The 15,206-nt window shown below is 39.7% G+C and overlaps 1 protein-coding gene across 6 annotated transcripts in view; it reads right to left on the minus strand.

Moving 5' to 3' along the window:
* Positions 1-15,206, minus strand: part of PHACTR3 (phosphatase and actin regulator 3) — a 205,286-nt gene that overhangs the window by 67,489 nt on the left and 122,591 nt on the right. For all 6 annotated transcript variants that reach the window (XM_036752699.1, XM_036752698.1, XM_036752697.1 and 3 more), the window contains one exon: positions 814-967. In XM_036752699.1, coding sequence (XP_036608594.1) covers positions 814-967 — 154 coding nt within the window. The remainder of the gene's footprint in view (positions 1-813; positions 968-15,206) is intronic.

Below are 15,206 nucleotides of genomic sequence, written 5' to 3' on the forward strand. Positions count from 1 at the left end.
GGCAGCTCATGAAATAAACAATGAAATGGTCTGGCAAAGATACTCTGCACTGCCGAGAACCAAAAATACCTGCTCTCTCTGTATGGCAAACAATACCCAGAAGCTAGTTTTTCTGTTTGGTCTCTCTCTTTTGGTAGAGGAAGAAGAAATAAGACTCATCAGTTCTATTGTTCCTGTATTAGTTCTTGAATTAAGACTCCCTCTTGCGAGAGACCTTGATGAATCACATCTTTCTGCTCTCCTTCCTTCCTTCCTTCCTTTTTCTTTCTTTTTCTTTCTTTCTTTCTTTTTTTCTTTCTTTCTCTCTTTCTTTCTTCCTTTCTTTCTTCCTTTCTTCCTTTCTTTCTTTCCTTCACAGGAGAACTAATTCTTTCAAGAAGAACAGATTGTAGGGCATGGGTGAAGTTTCTGGAACTCAATTTTCTGTTACTTGAAGATGACTCACAGATGCATATTAGACTTCAAAATCCTTTTGGACTTTACACAGTATCACTCATTCTCATTGTGCTAAAGCATTTCCCTGTAAACATGTGTCCCTAATAAAGAGGAAATCAAAGGTCCCATCCTCAAACTGCTTAACCTTGAATAATGCATATGTCAGACTCAAGATTCTTTGACTGCTTCATCCTTCAGTTTTCTTTTGCTTCTAACCCCATAAATTTCTCATCCTAAGTTACATATGCCCTAAAGGGGATGACAGCAGGTAGGTATGACAACATTTAGGCATACGATACAGGCAAGGCAGAAACAACAGTGGAATTGAACTTTAAGCATAGGCAAGGTTCTTCCCTTGGGAGAGAGGGGTCTACTTACTTAGAAAGTTTCATTTCAATCTGCTGCCGGATTTCCTGTCTTTCCTCATCAGTCCTCCTTGGAAAAATGTTCCTGTCCTCTAATTCCTGTTTACTCGGCCTGTTTCTTAGCTTCACTGCCAAAAGCTCTTTCTTACATTTTCTTGGTAATGTACCTGAAAGAGTGTTTGAAGGAGAAAAAGAAAGAAAAAATGTAGAATAGTTATAATTTAAAAATCTAACTTTCTTCCGTTTGAAGAAGCCCTAGAGCTTTATGAGGTTAAAATCCTCCCCCCCCCCCGCCCAAAAAATGCACACATTTGTCACTTAAAGTTGAATTTTATAAATTGAAAATTCCACAGTGAAGAAAGTCTGACTCTGCCTGCTCAATTCACCCAGTGTTGTCATTCAGCTGTACATTTTTCTTAATACATTAATGCCACAGTAACTCAGGGCCTCTCTGGGGAAATGTTTAAGTTGCTTAAGAGACTAAATTGTTTCAAACACTATAGAAATACATACATACACATCTATGTGTGTGTGTGTGTGTGTGTGTGTGTGTGTGTGTGTATACACACATACATACATATATAAGCATACACACACACACACACACACACACACACACACACATACACTCACTTATTTAGAATGGCCAAGGAATGGCATGATAAACTTCCTGGATAACTGCAAGTTTTTATCTGTAATAATCTGTTTCCACAATCCGGCTAGCAGCTTCTGTGGGGGTGTAAGATCCACCCACAGCCAGCACCCAGAAAGCTGCCAACCCCATGGGTTCTTTTGATCTGCTTAACTAAGGAAAGCAAGGTGAAAGGGTTGACAAGCTTACTTTAATTCAGCATACAAATATCATTCACTTAGTTCAGGGGGAGAGACCAGCACACTGAACTTTAGAGAAAAATACAAACAAATTACAAGCATCAACAGACAGACCTTGTCTGATTCAAATCCCAATACATAGTTGCCAGAGTTCAACAAAGTCTCAGCATCCGGGTTTACAAGCTGGAGGGCTCCTTAGCTACAGCTGCCCAGAATCTCCTCATCAACACCATCTCAAGAGCCCTGCACAAATGGCTCTGTCCTCCCTTCTTATAGGGCTTCAGACGTCATCAAACGTCATCTGAATGACCAGAGCTTAGGCTCTGGTGATTGGTTCTTGAGTTGGCCCCTCCCCTTAGAACCCTGGGAGGTTCACATCCATATAGATTAGGTTAACACCTAATAGGGCATGGCTCTGGAGTTAGCACCTCCCCTTAGCCAGCCCCACCTTGGGCCCCACGCCAGTCACCAATCCACACCCACATAGGTTCCACATCCAATAGGGGTTTGGGCCTGGGGCCCAGCACCCAGCAAGGCTCAATGAAATACACTGAACCACTTAAAGCAAACGAAAGCTAAACTCCTCAAGGGCACTAAGTGCTAAGGAGCCCATTTTGCTTACCAGCACATAATCATAGATTTTTAAAAACAGTTTTGTATTAATTTTGTTAACTATTTTCCAATTACATGTAAAAAAAACTTTTCACAATCATTTTTGGTTTTGCTTTTTGGCAGGGCAATTGGGGTTAAGTGACTTGCCCACGGTCACATAGCTAGTACACGTGTCAAGTGTCTGAGGCTGGATTCGAACTCAGGTCCTCCTGACTCCAGGGCCTGTGCTCCACTCACTGCACCACCTAGCTGCCCCCACAATCATTTTAAGAAAAATTTTGAATTCTAAATACTCTCTCTCTCTTGCCCCTCCCCCCTCTTTGAGAAGGTGAGCTATTTGATTTTGACTATACATTTAAAGTCATGCAAAACATATTTCTGTATTAGCCATGTTACAAAAGAAAACACAAACAAAATAAAACAAGGAAAACAGAATTTGAAAATTTGCTTCAATCTGCATTCAGAATTCATCAGTTCTCTCTCTGGGGGTGGATAGCATTTTTCATTGTGGGTCCTTTGGAATTGTGTTAGATCATTGTCCTGATCAGAGTAGTTAAGTCTTTCATGGTCGATCATTCTTACAATATTGCTGTCAATGTGTATGATGTTCTCCTGGTTCTGCTCCCTTCACATTACATCAGTTCATACAAATCTTCCCTAGTTTCTCTGAAATCCTCCTCCTCCTCATTCCTCATAGCTCAATACTATTCCATCACAATTATATACCACAACTTGTTCAGTCATTCTCCAATTGATGGGCACTCTCTCAATTTCCAATTCTTTGCCACAATAAAAAAGATGCAAATATTTTCATATAAGTAGGTCCTTTTCCCTTTTCTTTGCTCTCTTTAGGATATAAACCTGGTCATGGTATTCCTGGGTCACAGGATATGCACAGTTTCCTATCCCTTTGGGCATAGTTCCAAATTGTTTTCCAGAATGGTTGGATTAGTTCACAACTCACCAACAGTGCTTTAGTGTCCCAATTTTTCCACAACCCCTCCAGTATTTGGGATTTTTGTTTTCTGTTATGTTAGAGAATCTGAGAGGTACAAAGTGGTATCTCAGAATTGTTTTAATTTGCATTTCTCCAATCGGTAGTGATTTAGAGCATTTTGTGTGTGTGTGTGTGTGACTATTGGTAGCTTTGATTTCTTCTTCTGAAAACTGCCTGTTCATATTCTTTGACTATTTTTCAATTGAGGAATGGCTCTTACTTTTATAAATTTAGCTCAGTTCTCTGCATATTTCAGAAATCAGGCCTTTATTTGAGAAACTTGCTGTAAAATTTTCCTCAATTTCCTGTTTTCCTTCTAATTTTGGCTGCATTGGGTTTTTGTTGGGGTTTTTTTTTTGGTGCAAAGGCTTTTTAATTTCATGTAATCAAAAATGATCAGTTTTACCTTCCGTAATCCTCTCTATCTCTTATTTTGTCATAAACTCTTCCCTTATCCGTAGACCTGACAGGCATATTTTTCCATCCTCCCCTAATTTACTTATGTTATCACCCTTTATGTCTATATCATTTATCCATTTTGACTTTATCTTGGTATGTGGTGTGAGAGGTTGATCTATGCCTAGTATCTGCCAAACTGCTTTCCAATTTTCTCAGAAATTTTTGCCAGATGTTGAGTTCTTACCCTAAAAGCTTGAATCTTTGGGTTTATCAAACATTAGATTACAATGGCCATTTACTGGTATGTCTTGTATACCTAATCTCTTCTACTGATCTACCACTGTATTTCTTAGTCAGTTCCAGATTGTTTTGATGATTAATGCTTTATAATACAGATTAAAATCTAGAACTGTTAGGCTGCCTTCCTTCATATTTTTTTTCATTGATTCCCCTGATGTTCTTGACCTTTTGTTCTTCCAGATCAATTCTGTTACTATTTTTCTAGGTCTATAAGGTAATTCTTTGATAGTTTAATACAATCATGGATTATTATTTCCAAATAACTAGAATGTGCTTATTGCTAAAATTACATTGAATGTTGCTGGGTTTTTTCAAAAGACACAGGAGACATAGTACTCTAGAGTTGTCATTATGAATCCCATTTGTCTTTGCATAGCACTGAGGCAAATTCCCTTTATTTGTGTCTACTAATGGGTTGAATTCTGGATAAATAACAGGTGTTTATTGTTCATGCAATTGATATGTTAGTTACAAACTGTTCTTAACTGTTTATTATTATTATACATATTTTCCCAGGTTTAGTTCTGGGTCCAAAGTAAGGATTAAAATATATATTCATTAAAGGACCTCAACTAGGTGACTCTTTGCTAGCATGGTGCAAATACTTGGCTACTTGTACTTGAACATGATAAAATAACCTCTCTTTAAAGATATTCTGTCCTTTTGATCATGGCCAATTATGCTATAGACAGAAATACAAAACACAGAGCTTAGGGTTGCACTAAGACTAGGGGGATATTCTGTATATCTAAGAAATAGCATGAGGGATACCATCCAGGTGAAGTATGATCAGAAAAGAAGGCAGGTCACTGATATAGCATGAGTGAGAAGTGGGACCAGAAAGAAGGATTCAGTCTTGTAACATGTTAGGGGAAGGGTGTAGGGATTTATCAAGCACCTACTGCTATACTAAGCACTTTACAAATATCATTTCATTTGATTCTCTCAACAACTCCAGAAAGTAGGTACTATTATTATCCCTATTTTACAGTTGAGGAAACTGAGGCAGACAGAGGCTAGGCGATCTTCCAAGGGTCACAGAGCTATGAAAGCTCTGAGGCTATGTTGGAACTCAGGTCTTACTGAATCCAGACCCAGCACTCTATCCACTGTGGGCCCTAGCTGCCTTGGGCAGCTAGCTAGAGTTAGGATCCTCTAACTGCAAAGAATAATAGATGGGCAGACCAAGAATTGCCCTGGTACAAAATATAAATATAGCTAGAGAAAGGCCTCCAGCATCTTGGGTAGATAACTCTGTGGAAGCTCTGTGGAGGAACATACTTAAGAATAATTCAGGATGAGAAGTTGTGGATAGGTTGTTCCCTCCATCAGTGGAGGGAAAATCCACATTGATAGGATTATGGATCCATTGAAGTATCTTCCAATTTAGACTTTTCTCTAACCCAAATGTTCTTTGTCTGGTAAATACGACTGGCCTGGTTTTCCTGTACATGTTGGCTTAATGCAAAATGCACTGAATTAATTGTTGAAAATCTTTCCTGCCCAGACACATCCCAAGCCCATCTGTGGTTCTTCAGCTGTGGCTTCTCAGTGCACTCATATGAGCTTTCTGCATTTGTTCACAAGCCAGCAACTCTTCCCATATGATGGCTGATTTCTTTTTTGAGAAAAAAATTTAATTAAAGCAGCCACCATATGGAGTTGTTTTATTGGCACTAAGGAATGCTCAAGTCATCAAGAAATGGAATAAGCAGTTGTTTTAAGATCTGAAATCCTCATATTGAGCGTGGCCACAGCACATGCTCATGTGGTTCAGCTTTCCTGTCAATGCACATGAGTATGGATCTTAGCCTCTAGTCCTCCCACATCACTCGTTCCCTTCCAATGCCCTTATTATAGAACACATTTTGGTCATAGTCACATATTTGTGTCTCATTCTCCTTACCAGATTATAAGCTCTTTGAGCATCCCAACTATTTCTTACTTAAATTTGGTTTTTCAACAGAATCTAGCATGGGACCCTTCATGCAAGTATTTAATAAAGACTTGATGAATTTGACTTTTTATTGACTAGCCTGGTATAAATGCTTGGTTGGTATTTGGTCTTTACAATGTTATAATACTGAAGGAGTAGACATGTAATATATTTTGCCCTTACTAACAAAGCAATGACAGATAAGACACCAAGTCTAAATAACTTGGGACACTAATAATAATAATCATTCATATTCACATAGTGTTATACTTTTTAATGAAGCACTTTCCTCAGAACAATCCCTCAGGGCTGCAAGTACAAATATTATTATCCTCATTTTATAAATGAGGGCATAGAGTTTCCAAGAAAAGTGGTTAGTCTGTGGTCATATAGTTAGCAAATGGAAGACATGACGAAGTACTCCAAAGACAAAGATAGGTCTTCTGTCTCCCATCCTAGGAGTGGCTTTTTCCTCTACAACATACAAATTTAAGTGTTTAAATGGGAAGAGAAAGGAACCAGCATTTATTTGGTGCCTACTATGTGTCAGGCACTACATTATCTCATTTGATCTTCGCAACAATCCTGTGCTATTAGTGTCCCCATTTACCATTGAGGAAATGAAGGGAAACAAAGAGTTGAAGAATCATGGAAAGTTAGTTGTCTGAGGGCACAGAAAGACTAAATGACTTGACCACGGTCACATAGCTAGTATGTATCAGCAGCAATCCAAATCTTCCTGCCTCCAAATCAGTGTGTCTATTAGACTCTCGGGGTCAAGAAGAGAGGACATATCAATATCCAACCAACTTACTACATAAAATTATTGTGTGGATTAAAAGCACTATATAAATGTGATGGGCGATAATAAGTGACATTTATGTAATGCTTTAAATTTACAAAAATGCTTTACAGATTGGAAATGTTGAACCTGGACCTCTGACTTCTAGACCAGCCCTCTATCAAACATTCTACCCTGCCTTGGATAATGCAAAAGTTATTTGCAAGAATGAAGGAATGAGTAAATGAAAAGGAGATTGTTAAATTTACTAAATTTCAAGCATTGTGTTAAGTGTTGGGAATACAAATGGCATAAGCAAGACAACCCCTGCTTTCAAGGATCTTACACATTAACTAGAGGAGAAAATGAATCAAAGTCCAATTGCAGGGCAGATAGAAAGACTCAGAAATTCTAAGGATATATTGAGAAGAGCTGGGGGAGGATGGCAAAGCCCAAAGGTCCTTAGGTTGCATCAATAGATCAGTGCCAGGGGCCTGGAAAGCATGATAACACTGAAGTTGGAAGGCATGGAGGACTTTAGCACATGTGAGGGTGAAGGGATACCTGGTGATCCTCTATATCACCAGAAGGAAGAGAGTTGGAGATCTCTTCTAAGTGATGTGAATGATCTAACAGCCGAGAGGGGTTCCATGCCATCAGGTAGAGGGAAGGGACAAAAAAAGAAAAAGTGAGGGGGGAAGGTGTCACCTGTAGTTTTAATTCTTCCTGTTATCTTGATGGTGTGAATGGGTTTGGGGCTATGCATGTTTTAGATACAAAAGTCATTTAAATTTGGTTTAGAATGGCATTACATAATTTATTCTGATCAAAATTCTTAATCGTTTACTAACATCCTACTTCAATGTATCATCTTGAAATGGAGCTACATGAGAGAGGGAGAAGAAGAGAGAAACGGAGAAGGGGAGAGGGAGTGGGGGAGATGGAGAGAGACAATTAAAGGGAGGAAGAGGGAGATGCAGAGGGAGAGAAAAGGGAGAAAAGAAGAGAGAGAGAAGAGAGAGGGAAAAAGAGAGGAAGGAGAGATGGGGGAGAGGGAGGAGGACAGAGTGAGAAGGAAGGGAGAGAGGAAGGGGAGGGAAAGAGAAGGACAAGGAAAAGAATGGGGGGAAAGTGAGAGGGAGAGAAAGAGTGAAGAGGAAAAGGAGTAAGCACATTTACTAAGCACCATTCCAACTGTTAGGGATACAAATATAAGCAAGCAAGAGAGCCCCTGCCCTCAAGTAGCTTATGTAAAAACCAGGGAAGACAACACGTAAAAGGGAGCTGGAAAGGCAGAATGAGGTTAAGCATTTTAAAATTTTCAAAGCTCATAACATACATTATCTCATTTGATCCTCACAACAACCTTGTAAAGTAGGTACTATTATTCTCATTTTACAGGTGAGGAAACTGAGGCTTAGTGAAGTTAAGCGACTTGACCAGAGTCACATAGCTAATAAGCGTCAGAAGTGGAATTTCAATCCAGATCTTCCTGCCCTCAAGTCAGCATGTCTATTAGACACACCTAGAATTAGGAAGAGAGAAGATATCAACATCCAAGCCACTTACCACACAGAATTATTGTGAGAATTGAGAGCACTATATAAATGTGATGAGCAATAATAACAACTGACGTTCATATAATGCTTTAAATCTATAAGTTGCTTTACAGACGGGAAATGTTGAGTCAAAGAAGTTTGGTGTAGTATAAGGAATGACTATCTGGAAGCTAAGAGGGCTGGTTTTCAGTCAGGGTTCTACCACTAATTCTTTATGCCACCCCAAGCAAGTTACTTCCCTGCTTCATCTGTAAAATAGCAGGGTTAGACTTGAGTTTAGAGTTCCCTCCCATTGTTGTGGTTTTAGTATTCTTATTATAGGACCAGCCACCAACTACACCTCTAAGGACAGATGTTATGGTAACTTACCATGGGTACATTCTGATCTATTACAATGACTACTTAGCTATTCTGATCCTTATTACTGTTCAATCATTTCAGCTGTGTCCAATTCTTCCTGACCCCATTTGAGTTGGGTTTTTTTGGTTTTTTTTGGCAAAGATACTGGAGTGGTTTGCCATTTCTTTCTCTAGCTCATTTTACAGATGAGGAAACTGAGGCAAACAGGGTTAAGTGACTTGCTCAGAGTCACCTAGCTAGTAAAGTATCTGACACCAGATTTGAACTCAGAAAGATGAATCTTCCTCACTCCAGGCCTAGCGTTCTATTCACTGCACCACCTAGCTCCCACCTAGCTGATCCTTAGAGAACTACTTCTTTTCTATGAGGAGGCTTCCTGGAAATCAGTAAAGCTGGTAGGAGAGTTAAGAGAATGAGGACTTTTCTGTGCCTTATTGATGAACTTAATCAGAGAAGAGAAGGCGAGGGTGGGATTTCCCTGTGATTCATTTCATTTTCTCTCTTCCCTCTCTGCTTAAAAAGATAAATAGAAACTAGAAAGTGGGTAGAGCTCCAATTCCTAAACAATGTTGTTATGGCTATTATGCCTAGATCCCTAAGCTTTCAAGCTCATACTGTGAATGAAAGCTGTTTATAAAAGTAAGTTGAGGGAAGGGGAGAAGAAGAGTGCTGGTTTAGGAGCTACTTGCAGCAAAAAGAGCCTAGAAATGAAAGAATTACAGAATATCAGTGCTTAGAGATCAATCCTCAAATTTCCTATGAGCACATTGAGGCTCAAAAGAAGGATTTCATTGGATTTAGAGCTGGAAGGGACCAGAGAAGTCATTCAGTATTTTACAAAGGAACAAAATGGGCTTCAGAGATTTTAAGTAATTTGCCCAGATAGAATTTGCACCCAGGTCTTCTGACTCTTGATCCAATGTTCTTGCCACTACACTGGCAACGGGAAATTACTTGCTCAGGGTTTTGCATTTTGCTAGTGTATCTGCTCAGCTGATGATCTTACTTCTCTGTGGATATTTCTGATGTGTAAGAAGTGGTATAAAATACTTCAAGAAGGACATAAGCTGCTCATGTAGCAACAATGGATATCTAATAAGAAATTCCAAATAATCCACAAAGGGAATGCAATTAGCCAAGACCTTGCATCAAGCAAACATTTTTAGAGGGAAATAGCAAAACCTAAAATATTTCTGCTATGAAGAAAATATTGTTTTCATGAAAGATTTCCACTGTAATCTATAGGTATGAAGGGTAATATGTATATCAAAGAAACAAGTTCCTCTAAAAATGGTTACTGTGTGTATGTGTGTATGCATGCGCACACACATGTGTGTACTCCTCCAAACCAGGAAAAGGGGAGAACCAGAGATACCAGATGTGTGCTGAAAGCAAGATGATTGCCAGACACCAGAGACAGGAAGAAGAAACATAACAATTGGTTATGGACTTTGCAGTAGTGCCATTAATAAAAAACAAGAATTTAGGAGAAGCAGGTTTGTTGCTGCTGTTCAGTTGTTTCAATCATGTCCAACTCTCCACGACCCCATTTGGGAATTTCTTGGCAAAGGTACTGGAATGGTTTGCCATTGCCTTCTCCAGATAGGAAAAGCAAGGCAAACAGGATTAAGTGACTTGCCCAAGGACACATAGCTAATAAGTGTCTGAGGCCAGATTTGAACTCAGGAAGATGAGCCTTCCTGACTCCAGGCCCAGTGCTCTATCTTCTGTGCTACCTAGCTGCCCCAAATGCAAGGTTTGGGGGATAAGAATTATTTTAGATATTTAGAGTTTGAGATATTGATAGGTCATCCAGATGGAGATGTCTAGCATTGGCTATGTGGAAAACTAATTTGAGAGAGAGATGAGGGCTCGATTTTCCATCAGCTACTTTGCTTGGTTTAGACTCCAGGAATAAGCATGTCTTCCCCAAGAAAAACTGATCACTTCAAATCTAATCATGATACATATTGAGTCAGCTTTTGATACTCAACACTTTCTCATTATCCTTGAACTCCTCTCCCTTCTGATTGGAAATCTGGTGGTGGAGCAATAAACTCCTCTAAGTCTTTTTTAATAGAGGGTTCAGAACTTTCCCTGTAACTCTCCTTTTTACATCAGTTGTTTTGTTTGGTTTTCAACTCCAGAAGCATCATGTCCTCACACAAGGTATCCTTTGATGGCATCCTCCACTCCTTCCTGCTTTTCAGCTTCCTTTTCTTTGTTGTCTTCCCCCATTAGATTGCAAACTCCTTGAGGGCAGGGACTGTCTTTCCTTTTCTTATTTGTATCTATAGTCCCCTATACATTTAATAAGTGTCTATTGACTATGTCTATATTTTACAATTTGCATAAAGATTAAAAAATCTTCTAACCTATGGGAGCAGATGAGACCACCAAGGAGAAGAGCATAAAATGAAATAAAGGACAGAGCCTTAGGAGGTACAAACACTTAAGGGACTGGAGAAGGAAAATGACCCTGGGGAGATCAAAGAGTGCTCCAGACAGATAGGGTGAGACCTAGGAGAAAACAGTGCCATGGAATACAAGGCTGGAGAGACTGTTCAAGAGGAGAGGTGGTCAATGATGTTAAGGATACGGACTAACCACACCCGCCCCAAATGGTCCTTGGATTTGGGAATTCAGAAGTCATTAGTAACCTTGCAGAAAGCAGTGGGTATAGAGAGCAGTTCAATTTCCCATAGTGTACTGTTCCTACCCACCCAGTGGCCTTCATAGCATTAGAAACACAATAAATGACTGATAGTGATGGTGGTGGTGGTAATGGCAGAGGGTACTTTCTCTGTTACAGTGGAACAAAGTGCAGTTAATAATAATAGCTAGTATTTATAAGTGCTTTACAAGTATTATCTCATTTTATCCTCATAACAACCCTCAGAGGTATGTGAGATTATCCCCATTTTACAAATGAGGAAACTCAGACAAACAGCATTAAATGACTTTCCCAGAATCGCACACCTTATAAGTCCCTGAGGCCAATTTTGAACTTGGATCTTCCTGATTCCAGGTTTAGTACTCTATCTTCTGTGTTACCTAGATGCCTAGTTCTCTGAGAGTGCATCAAATTGTGACACTAAACTAATCTGACTAGTCATTTTCCTGACAAATCACTTCATCGCAATCAAACTTCTTATGCTTATCTTCAATATTTATGCTTTGGTTACCAATCATTGGAAGCAATAAATTACAGGTGACTGCCATTACGGTAGAGGTGTGGTGCAGCGAAGAATGCATCAGATTGGTAGTTGGGCTACCTAGGAAATGATTCCGACTCTTCTTCTTCCTGTGTGCCCTTGGACAAGTCATTTCTTTATGTGTACCTCAGTTTCCCCATCTGCAAAATAGTTGGAGTTGTACTAGATGACTGCTGAGGTTCTTTCCAGCTGAATCTTTCATTTCCCTGAGACCCAGAGGAAGGAAGGAAGTATATATTTATTTTGCACTTCTATGTGCCAGTCGCTCCATGAAGCACTTTACAAATATCTGATCTTCACAAAAGTCCTGTGAGATAAATGTTGATATCATCCCCGTTTTAGAATAGAAGAAACTGAGACAGAGATTAAATGACTTGCCCAGGGTCACACAGCTAGGAAGTACCTGAGGCTGGATTTGAATTCAGGTTTTCCTGATGCCAAGCCCAGAGCTCTAACCACTGAACCGTCTAGCGGCCTCCTGGGAAGCCTCCTGCTCAGGTGTCACACAGTGTTAACTCCTTGGTTTAGATGATGTCTAAGGACTCCCCAAGCTATTCTCTCCTGATTTGTTTTATTTTATTTTTTTAGAAACACCATTCAAATTAAACAGGAATCAACTTAAAAATTGACACTTAGAAATATAATTAAATGAACCAGATTATTTGTGTCAGTTGGTCAGCTCACTATTCCTAGTAGAAAAACCTACTTGGGGAATTGAATGAACATGAGAAGACTTGGTGAGCAAGAATCCAAGCAAACAAGTATAATGGAGCCGGAGTAAGAACTGGGTTCAAATCCCAGCTCTGCTACTTACTAACTGGATCACCTGGAGAAGTAATTTAGCCATGTTGGGTCTCAATTTCCTAATCTGTAAAATTAAGAGGTTGAACTACATGATGTCTAAGACTCATGCAGCTCTAAATTCTATGATCTGAATGAAACTGCAGGCTATTAAGGCTAGCTTACTTCTTCTGGAAAAATGCTACCAGTGCCCCCTAGTGTCAACAATAAAAGTAACTCTTTTTTTCAGATGATTCCAAGACCTGCTTGAAGAAAAGCTCATGTACAGGAACAGAAGGGCAGCTAGGTGACCTAGGGGATGGAGTGCCAGGAGTCAGGAAGACTCATCTTCCTGAGTACGAATCTGGCCTCAGGCACTTACTAGCTGTGGGACCCTGGGCAAGTCCCTTAACCCTGTTTACCTCAGTTTCCTCATCTGTAAAATGAGTTGGAGAAGGAGATGGCAAATCACTTTGGTATCTTTGCCAAGAAAACCTCAAATGAGGTCAGAATAGTTAGACATGACTGAAAATGACTGGATGATGATGACAGGAATAGAATTTAAAAAAAACAGTAATAATAATAATAACAACAAACGATGCATTCCATGTGACATCTGGTTTCCAGTAGGAATCTTCCCCATAAGTCTTTTAAATAATTTGTCTCATGGTTCACATCAAAGGTGAATTGATTTATCAAATCATGCACATTTTTGGGACCTGGGTGAAATGAGAGCCAACTATAATGAAGAGAATTGTGATGTTCATTCTCTCTTGATGTAAAGAGCACAAAAAATTGTTCAAATATTACCCTGCATTATGTGACCCTTCCTGTTTAATACATGATTAAATTTCATTTGAATGACTATATATATTGACTACCATGGATCTCTTCTATATGAAATGTTGTTCATGACACCCTGATGTTTTTTTTCCCAACTGTTTTTAACATCATGATTTTTAAAGATAAAGTTTTATTGATATATTTTCTTTTTACATCACCTAAATTTTCTCCCATATCTCTCCCCCTTAGAATTAAGGTCAGAATTAGGAATTAGAGAGCCATCCCACATCACTAGTCCTGCTTCCAGCCCAGCCCTCACAGCTATCAATCAGGAAGGCACTCCAGCAGAGGGGGGGCCAGGCATCCCCACCAACTGCCGACCAATTGCCACACACAGGACCAGCAAAACCACCTGGCAGAAGCAGTGCCCTAAGGGATAGGCAGGAGGCAGCAGGTTCTGGGCATCACCACCTCCTCTCAGATCCTGATGGAGACAGTCCAGTACCCCAAGAATCTTGTGAATAGCTGTTTCCAGCCCAGTGCCCATTGTCCTGGGAAGCAACTCCTCTGGAGATGCAGCCTGGCCACTGCTCTGTAGGTGTTAACAGCCACAACTGCTGAAGTCCCAGAACATGAGAAACGGTTATCATTTTACCAGTGGAAAAGGCATTAACATCTGCTTTGCCATTGTACCCTAGGGACCATGGAACCTTCCCATCTAACTTGAAGTTGAAACTTTCCATATATGCAGTCTCTTCCATTAGAGTATGAGTTCCTTGAGAGTAGGAATTGTCTTACTCTTCTATCAGTCTCCGAAGCACTTAGCACAGTGCTTTCTTTGCACATAACAAATACTTGATTCCTTCATTCACCCATTCATTCATGCACTCATCCTTTATAACAAAGAATAAGGTTACAATTTAAAGTTTAAACTTCGCTTATATTACTGAATGCCTTGGACATACACCAAGTTTAAAAATAGTTGCACACCTACCTTTTTAGGGGATGGGGGATTCTAGAGCTGTGATTTCACTGGGTGTAGGGTATAGGATATAGGGAACTCCCAGTGTGGAAACATTTCATACACAAATCAGCAGCTTGTCTGTAACATAAAATCTTGCGATTTTTTGTTTGTGTGTTAATTTGTTTTAACATGCAGTCTTGAAGAGCTGCTTTGATGTACTGGGAAGTTAAGTCACTTGCTCAAGGTTATATACAGAAGTGAGATATGAACCCAAGATTTCCTGACCCCAAAACCAGCCCCTCTATTCACTGTGCCATGCATTGTCTCGCGCATAGATATACACCTTCTTAATATGATCCAACTATGTTACTTCCCTAATTAAAAAGCTCTAGTGGCCCCCTATTGCCTCAAGGATAAATGACAAACTCCTTTCTTTGGCATTCTCCCTTCACAGGCTTTATCTTTCTATTCTGTTTACATCAGTTCCCTCACCCACTTTACAGTCCTGCCAGAATGACCTGATGGCTGTTCTTTGTACAAGACATTCCATCTGTCAACCCTATGCCTCATGTCTGGAATGCTATTCCTCCTCATCTTTGCCTCTGGAATCCTGAGGGCTCAACTCAATGGCTACCTCTTTCAAAAGGCTTTCATTGATTCCCCATTCATTATAGTTTTCCCCTAAAATCACTTTGCGATTATTTTGTCTATATCTTGTCTTCCTTTATCTGTGACCATGTTGTGATCTCTGTGCCCTCAGTAGAATGTAAGCTCCTTGAGGTCAGGGATTCTCTTTTTTTAAAAATTCATATTCCTGGCGCTGAGCACAAAAGCTGTCTATTGATTGGTTGGTGGATTGATTGATTGATGTTTGACATATTCTTCAAGG

This window comes from Trichosurus vulpecula, chromosome 3, assembly GCF_011100635.1.
Source record: "Trichosurus vulpecula isolate mTriVul1 chromosome 3, mTriVul1.pri, whole genome shotgun sequence".
Lineage (NCBI taxonomy): Eukaryota > Metazoa > Chordata > Mammalia > Diprotodontia > Phalangeridae > Trichosurus > Trichosurus vulpecula.